An 8,483-nucleotide genomic window follows, 5' to 3' on the forward strand; every position below is an offset into this window, starting at 1 on the left:
ACAACAACAACAACAACAAGTGGAGAAGCCTAGGATTGCTTTGCAGCTGGTATCTCATTGATAGTGTTCGGTGGTAGAAGTGTTTGTTGATCAAAACAAATATGGGACGCGCATTAATCTAAACATCTCTGGCTTTGTTGTCAATACAATGGGTATAATATGATCAATAAAACCCGATCGGAAGCAGACTTTGTGACAATTTCTTTGCTAGAATATCAACGGACACCAGTGACCACTCGGTGAGTTTCCTGTCTTTGAAAACGAGAGTTTCTGGTGTTCTTGAGGGATTTTGTCGATGCACCTACAGTATGGATCCACTGAGTGTGTTAGCGGTGACGGGCTGTATCTCGAGGGCCCCGTTTGATGAAACTTTGATATCGGCGGTTGTATATGATGATGACATAACATGTCTGATAATGCTAAATTATGAACCTGTCCTTTAATGCTGCCGGCTAACCGCCCCTCCCCTTCCTGTCCCCCGATGACGTTGGCGCCACCAGAGGATCGTCGTGGAGAGAGACTCCCTGAGAGAGACCAACGAGGAGCTGCGATGCGCACAGGCTCAGCAGGACCAGCTCCTACAAGCAGGTATCCCATCACACCGCCCGCCGGAAAGCCCATGCTGATGGGAAGAGTACTGTTCTGTGTGTTGATGTTGAGTCTCTGATGGCGTGTTGAGTCTCTGATGGCGTGTTGAGTCTCTGATGGCGTGTTGAGTCTCTGATGGCGTGTCATTAGCGTTGTTTAATCTCTCCGCCCCCCAGGGAGGTTTCCAGCCGGCAGCCCCAGTCATGACAACCTGGCAGCAGAGATCTTACCTATAGAGTACAGGTAAGAGCCCCGCCCTCCCACGCACTACACCCAGGCTTAGCCCCGCCCTCCCACGCCCTACACCCAGGTAACAGCCCCGCCCTCCCACGCACTACACCCAGGTAAGAGCCCCGCCCTCCCACGCACCAGGATCGTGTACGGGTGCTCCTTGACTGCTGTAGCGCCATCTAGTGAGCGGAGTTTGCGTTGGTCCCCAGGGAGAAGTTCATCCGTCTGCAGCACGAGAACAAGATGCTGCGCGTTCAGCAGGACGACGCAGAGAGCCAGAGGATGGCCGGCCTGCACGCCCAGCTGGAGGAGGCGCACCGGACGCGCAGCGAGATGGACACCGACAACAGGTGGGCCTGAACACGCCTGAACACGCCTGAACACGCCTGAACAGGCCTGAACACGCCTGAACACGCCCCGCCAATGGGCCGCCGTTAACTCTGCGTTTCAGCGGTCACATGCACCACCTGTGTGAGCTCATGTACTTCCTCTGTGTCGATAGCTGTGTTCGGAATCGCTCCCTATTCACTATATAGTGCGCTATATAGGGCGTCAGCCATTTTGTTAGTAGTGTCCGAATTCTCCACGGAATTTTCGTTCCCTATATAGTCCACTATTTATTACCCACAATTCACCTTGATTTGCAGGGAACAGCGCATGTACCCTACATTTTCTCCGTTCCCTAGGTAGTTCACTACATGGTGAACCCTACATAGGGAATAGGGAGTGAGGGAACGAGGGAGCGATTACGAACACAGCTGATGTGTATGTATGTGTACGTGTGTGCTGATCTACTTCGTGTGTGTGTGTGCGTGTGTGCGTGTGTTTGTGTGTGCGTGTGTGTGTCCAGGCTGAGCCGGGAGAGGGTCAGTGAGCTGCAGCAGCAGGTGGAGGACCTCCAGAGGGCCCTGCAGGGCCAGGGGACCAAGCCTGAGGACGTGAGTTGACCAGCACACAGAAAACGCCCCTCTCTCCCACCTCTGCCCATCTCTCCCACCTCTGCCCCTCTCTCCCACCTCTGCCCCTCTCTCCTCTCTCCCACCTCTGCCCCTCTCTCCCACCTCTGCCCCTCTCTCCCACCTCTGCCCCTCTCTCCTCTCTCCCACCTCTGCCCCTCTCTCCTCTCTCCCACCTCTGCCCCTCTCTCCCCCCTCGGCCCCTCTCTGCCCCTCTCTCCCACCTCTGCCCCTCTCTCTCCCACCTCTGCCCCTCTCTCTCCCACCTCTGCCCCTCTCTCTCCCACCTCTGCCCCTCTCTCTCCCACCTCTGCCCCTCTCTCTCCCACCTCTGCCCCTCTCTCTCCCACCTCTGCCCCTCTCTCTCCCACCTCTGCCCCTCTCTCTCCCACCTCTGCCCCTCTCTCTCCCACCTCTGCCCCTCTCTCTCCCACCTCTGCCCCTCTCTCCCACCTCTGCCCCTCTCTCCCCCCTCTGCCCCTCTCTCCCGACTCTGCCCCTCTCTCCCACCTCTGCCCCTCTCTCCCACCTCTGCCCCTCTCTCCCCCCTCTGCCCCTCTCTTCCACCTCTGCCCCTCTCTCTCCCCCCTCTGCCCCTCTCTCCTCTCTCCCACCTCTGCCCCTCTCTCCCCCCTCTGCCCCTCTCTTCCACCTCTGCCCCTCTCTCTCCCCCCTCTGCCCCTCTCTCCTCTCTCCCACCTCTGCCCCTCTCTCCCCCCTCTGCCCCTCTCTCCCACCTCTGCCCCTCTCTCCCCCCTCGGCCCCTCTCTCCCACCTCTGCCCCTCTCTCCCACCTCTGCCCCTCTCTCTCACCTCTGCCCCTCTCTCCCCCCTCTGCCCCTCTCTCTCACCTCTGCCCCTCTCTCCCACTTCTGCCCCTCTCTGCCCCTCTGCCCCTCTCTCCCCCCTCGGCCCCTCTCTCCTCTCTCCCACCTCTGCCCATCTCTCCCACCTCTGCCCATCTCTCCCACCTCTGCCCCTCTCTCTCCCACCTCTGCCCCTCTCTCCCACCTCTGCCCCTCTCTCTCCCACCTCTGCCCCTCTCTCCCACCTCTGCCCCTCTCTCTCCCACCTCTGCCCCTCTCTCTCCCCCCTCTCTCCCCCCTCTGCCCCTCTCTCTCCCACTTCTGCCCCTCTCTCCCACCTCTGCCCCTCTCTCTCCCACCTCTGCCCCTCTCTCTCCCACCTCTGCCCCTCTCTCTCCCACCTCTGCCCCTCTCTCTCCCACCTCTGCCCCTCTCTCTCCCACCTCTGCCCCTCTCTCCCACCTCTGCCCCTCTCTCCCACCTCGGCCATCTCTCCCACCTCGGCCATCTCTCCCACCTCTGTCCCTCTCTCCTCTCTCCCCCTCTGCCCCTCTCTCCCACCTCTGCCCCTCTCTCCCCCCTCTGCCCCTCTCTCCCACCTCTGCCCCTCTCTCTCCCACCTCTGCCCCTCTCTCTCCCACCTCTGCCCCTCTCTCTCCCACCTCTGCCCCTCTCTCTCCCACCTCTGCCCCTCTCTCCCACCTCTGCCCCTCTCTCCCACCTCTGCCCCTCTCTCTTCCACCTCTGCCCCTCTCTCTCCCACCTCTGCCCCTCTCTCCCACCTCTGCCCCTCTCTCCCACCTCTGCCCCTCTCTCCCACCTCTGCCCCTCTCTCCCACCTCTGCCCCTCTCTCCCACCTCGGCCATCTCTCCCACCTCGGCCATCTCTCCCACCTCTGTCCCTCTCTCCTCTCTCCCCCTCTGCCCCTCTCTCCCACCTCGGCCCCTCTCTCCCACCTCTGCCCCTCTCTCCCACCTCGGCCATCTCTCCCCCCTCGGCCCCTCTCTCCCCCCTCTGCCCCTCTCTCCCACCTCGGCCCCTCTCTCCCACCTCTGCCCCTCTCTCCCACCTCTGCCCCTCTCTCCCCCCTCTGCCCCTCTCTCTCTCACCTCTGCCCCTCTCTCTCCCACCTCTGCCCCTCTCTCCCACCTCTGCCCCTCTCTCTCCCACCTCTGCCCCTCTCTCCCACCTCTGCCCCTCTCTCCCACCTCTGCCCCTCTCTCCCACCTCTGCCCCTCTCTCCCACCTCTGCCCCTCTCTCCCACCTCTACCCCTCTCTGCCCCCTCGGCCCCTCTCTCCTCTCTCCCACCTCTGCCCCTCTCTCCCCCCTCGGCCCCTCTCTCCTCTCTCCCACCTCTACCCCTCTCTGCCCCCTCGGCCCCTCTCTCCTCTCTCCCCCCTCGGCCCCTCTCTCCTCTCTCCCCCCTCTGCCCCTCTCTCCCCCCTCTGCCCCTCTCTGCCCCTCTCTCCCCCCTCTCTCCTCTCTCCCCCCTCTGCCCCTCTCTCCCACCTCTGCCCCTCTCCCACCTCTGCCCCTCTCTCCTCTCTCCCACTTCTGCCCCTCTCTGCCCCTCTGCCCCTCTCTCCCCCCTCGGCCCCTCTCTCCTCTCTCCCTCCTCTGCCCCTCTCTCTCCCCCCTCTGCCCCTCTCTCTTCCACCTCTGCCCCTCTCTCCCACCTCTGCTTCCCCCAAACAACAGTGATGTGTCTTCAGCTGGATAGTTGTGTACTCTGTGCCGTCAGGTCTGAAAATGATTTCTGTTTTCAGTCTAACCTCAAGAGGAAACTGGATGCCCACATGTAAGTGTGAAAAATATTATGATATTATTATTATTAATTAATAATATTATGATACCGTCTCAGACCGGTCAAGTTTAAGGGTTACATGTATAATGAAATGCATATGGCTGGACAGAGAGTGGGACAATGAGGGTTTGTTAAAGAAGGTCGCGCACGGTTCATTTCCCAGGGTTCAGCTGAACGAGGCCCAGGATGAGATCATGAAGAAGAAAGAGCTGCTGGAGGATCTTCAGCCCGACAACACTCAGGCCTGTGAGTCCGAGGAACCATGACCTCAAAACCACCCGCAACCGCCAGAACCGCAAGAACCGCCTACCTCCTGACTGTAGCGCTAGCAGACAGCGAGGAGCCACTGCCTCATGCCGGGCTCAGACTACAGGGTTTTATGGGCCGATTTATCCCCGATTCACCCCTCCCGACAATCGGAGGAGAAATCTGGTCTGGAACGTTGGTCGGGGCCGATGATCGGCCCAGATGATCTTGTAATGTGAGGGGTTTACAGATCCAATCTTATACCTCCCGATCGGCTCGCAGACCCATCGGGGCGGCCCTGATAATATTAAACATGTTTGATATTTAAGATGATTACGTCCCGACTTTACAAGTGAGACGGCGGGACCAGTGGTTCGTTGCTCCCTCGGGCACGATAAGATCCCGTAGTGTGTGATGAGACGTTATTTTCAAATCTTGCTGTGTGCTTGTTTGAGATGCGCAAGAAGAATATCTGTTAAGATTCTCCTTATGTGCGTGATGTAACCCGATTTCGAAATCGATTAGGATATTAAATATCCTGTAGTGTGAGCCGGGAATTAGACGTTAAACTCAGAAAGACCACAGAGCGTTAATGACCACTACTGCCGACTACGCTGTTTCATAGACGGCCCGAGTGACGGAGTCTGTCTGTCCTCCCCCAGCCCTGCGTCTGGACGAGCTGATGGCCGCCCTGAAGAAGAAGGATGACGACATGAAGGCCATGGAGGAGAGGTACAAGATGTACCTGGAGAAAGCTCGCAACGTGAGAAGATGGACGCCCTCCTCCCTCCCTCTCCTCCTGGAGGCTGGTGATTCCAGACAGAACGTCTGACCCCGGGGAGCTCATGAACTCTCTCCTCCTCTGTCCAGGTGATCCGGGCTCTGGACCCCAAGCTGAACCCGGCCACCGCCGAGATCCAAGCCCTGAAGAACCAGCTCTCGGACCGGGACAAGAGGATCCTCAGTCTGGAGGTAAGTTTGACCCCCCCCCCCCCCCCTAAGCCTTAGGCTGGGAGACCATCTTTGGCGACACATCTCCGTACATGATCTGGAACCCACGGGGTCTCTGTCTCTCTCTCTCTCTCCTACCCTCTCTCCCTCCTACCCTCTCTCCCTCTCACCCTCTCTCCCTCTCACCCTCTCTCCCTCCTACCCTCTCTCCCTCCTACCCTCTCTCCCTCTCACCCTCTCTCCCTCCTCCCCTCTCTCCCTCCCACCCTCTCTCCCTCCTACCCTCTCTCCCTCCCACCCTCTCTCCCTCCCACCCTCTCTCCCTCCTACCCTCTCTCTCTCCTACCCTCTCTCCCTCCTACCCTCTCCCTCCTCCCCTCTCTCCCTCCTACCCTCTCTCTCTCCTACCCTCTCTCCCTCCTCCCCTCTCTCCCTCCTCCCCTCTCTCCCTCCCACCCTCTCTCCCTCCCACCCTCTCTCTCTCCTACCCTCTCTCCCTCCTCCCCTCTCTCCCTCCTACCCTCTCTCTCTCCTCCCCTCTCTCCCTCCTACCCTCTCTCCCTCCCCTCCTACCCTCTCTCCCTCCCCTCCTACCCTCTCTCCCTCCCACCCTCTCTCCCTCCCACCCTCTCTCCCTCTCACCCTCTCTCCCTCCCACCCTCTCTCCCTCCCACCCTCTCTCCCTCTCACCCTCTCTCCCTCCCACCCTCTCTCCCTCCTCCCCTCTCTCCCTCCCACCCTCTCTCCCTCCCACCCTCTCTCTCTCCAACCCTCTCTCTCTCCTACCCTCTCTCCCTCCCCTCCTACCCGGCAGCGTGAGTGTGAACAGGCCAAGCTGAGAGAATACGAGGAGAAGCTGATCGTGACGGCGTGGTACAACAAGGTAAGATCGGGGCGCCCTGAGATTCTGGTCCGGGGGGCCGCGGGGGTCGGACGGTCCAAGCGGACGTCCGTCCCCCCCCCCTCCCAGCCCGTAACGTAGGCCTTGTCCCCCTCTCTCCACACAGAGCCTGAGCTTCCAGAAGCTGGCCATCGAGTCCCGCCTGGGGGGGCGGTCCGGCTCCCTGGTGCCCCCCGGTCAGTCCTTCCTGTCCCAGCAGCGTCAGGTGACCAACGCTCAGAGGCGCACCCTCTCTGTCAACGTGCCGGCCGCCGCCTCCAAGTAGGACACGCCCCCTCGTCCGCCGGCGCAGGAGCCCTGGACTCCGTCAGAGGAGAAGAACCGACTCCGGAGGGGGCGTGTCCTACTCCGTCAGACCTGCTCAACGGCTTCTTCACCTTTATACACCCTCGTTCTCTCTCTCTCTCCTCCCTCCACGTGAGCACTCAAGTGACCTTAAGCACACTATCTCTCCACCCCTGGGGAGGGGGGCAGGCTCTGACCTGACCTGACCTGACCTGACCTGACCTGACCTGACCTGACCTGACCTGACCTGACCTGACCCGACCCGACCCGACCAAGGGCACTGAGCTCATCCAGATCTCCTCGTTGCAGATGGCCGAACCCCCTCTAGAGAACCCTCTGACCATCTAACGTCCTCCCAGCCCGACATGCTGTATACTGAGTCAGGGACATGGGAACTGTCTAGGAATGCGCAATAGCAAGAAAAAAAGATCTATAAATGTATATATTATTCAATAACACTTAGAAGGCATCGGTTGTTTTGATGAGCTTACTTGAATGCTAATGCTAATTGTACATGATGTGTAGAGAAATCATTGTACAGTACTATACAGTGAAACCACCACATTATGCAGCTGAGGGGTTTCACTAACATAGAAGTCACCTACAGGACTAACTTACTGGGTTTCTCAGGAGCACCTGTGAGGAAATGGATCATAATAAGCTGTACTCGGTGCTGGCCACCAACGGGTAGTTTGTGAAGCGTAATAATAAAACACTGATAATAGAGCGTAATAATATAACACTGATAATAGAGCGTAATAATATAACACTGATAATAGAGCGTAATAATCGGTGCAGTACTAGTTTATTACACACAAGGAGGTGCTGCAACAACGGTCTTCAATAGGAAATACAAAATGGAGGACTGTTGGTGGTCATTATTTTCTATATACGCTGAGCTGTGATCTGACTTGACTACCTACTGCATGAGTCCAGGTCACAGTAGACAGGTCGGCCTTTATAATCTTTGAATGTCTCTGTGTAGAGAAGGACTCAGTCTTTGGTTCTACTTTAAGACGTTCTCCAGCACTATTCTAATCAAGATTTCAACACCAGCGTGGGATGTTTTTGGGCTGGACTCACGGACACACGTTCACCTTGGTCGAAGACTGAATAGGAACGGAATCAGGATTTGCTTGTTCATTTGGTGTGTTTGGTGGTTAATCTTCTTTTGAAACAAACGCGGGCGGAGTTTATGGGCGGAGTTTAAAAAGTGTGTGGGGTCTTGTGTCAGTGAAACCTATCGATAGAGAATAATGACCTTTACTCTGGTGGGACTGGAACAACTGCTGAATGTCTTAATCCTGTATGGGTTCTTCTGATGCCTGCGCGGCTGTTGGGACTAGATACCTGTGGTCTCTGAGTGAATAATACTGGAACAGAAAAGCTGTCCATCGTTCTGATGGATATCGTTAGTGGGTCGGATCCTGAGCCGTGTGCCGAGGTCAGTCATACCCGAAGCAATCAGTAGAGATTAGAATGTAATTCGTTAATATTAAATTGTCTTAAAGGTCTTTATATTGTATGTTTGTACACATGTACAGACAAAGAGTTTTGTTGAAAATTGGGCGCTCCAGTGGCCTACAGTGTTCATTTCAAAGCTTTGTCATTCTTTTTTCTTTTGAAGTGGTTGGAACTTTCTTAATCACATTGACAGTATGTACTGTGGGGATCTGGACTAGGCACTAACTAGGCTTATGATCTGGACTAGG

General features: G+C 57.3%; 1 protein-coding gene across 1 annotated transcript in view; it reads left to right on the plus strand.

The window, feature by feature from the left end:
* Positions 1-7,492, plus strand: part of hook1 (hook microtubule-tethering protein 1) — a 21,101-nt gene extending 13,609 nt beyond the window's left edge. Inside the window, exons 13-22 of the mRNA XM_084444749.1 lie at positions 501-588; positions 765-831; positions 1,029-1,169; positions 1,670-1,757; positions 4,351-4,382; positions 4,552-4,634; positions 5,297-5,397; positions 5,505-5,606; positions 6,400-6,468; positions 6,593-7,492. Coding sequence (XP_084300875.1) covers positions 501-588; positions 765-831; positions 1,029-1,169; positions 1,670-1,757; positions 4,351-4,382; positions 4,552-4,634; positions 5,297-5,397; positions 5,505-5,606; positions 6,400-6,468; positions 6,593-6,751 — 930 coding nt within the window. The 3' untranslated portion in view covers positions 6,752-7,492. The remainder of the gene's footprint in view (positions 1-500; positions 589-764; positions 832-1,028; positions 1,170-1,669; positions 1,758-4,350; positions 4,383-4,551; positions 4,635-5,296; positions 5,398-5,504; positions 5,607-6,399; positions 6,469-6,592) is intronic.
* The last annotated feature ends 991 nt before the right edge of the window (positions 7,493-8,483 follow it).

This window comes from Borostomias antarcticus (assembly GCF_949987555.1).
Source record: "Borostomias antarcticus genome assembly, chromosome: 10".
Classification (NCBI taxonomy): Eukaryota; Metazoa; Chordata; class Actinopteri; order Stomiiformes; family Stomiidae; genus Borostomias; species Borostomias antarcticus.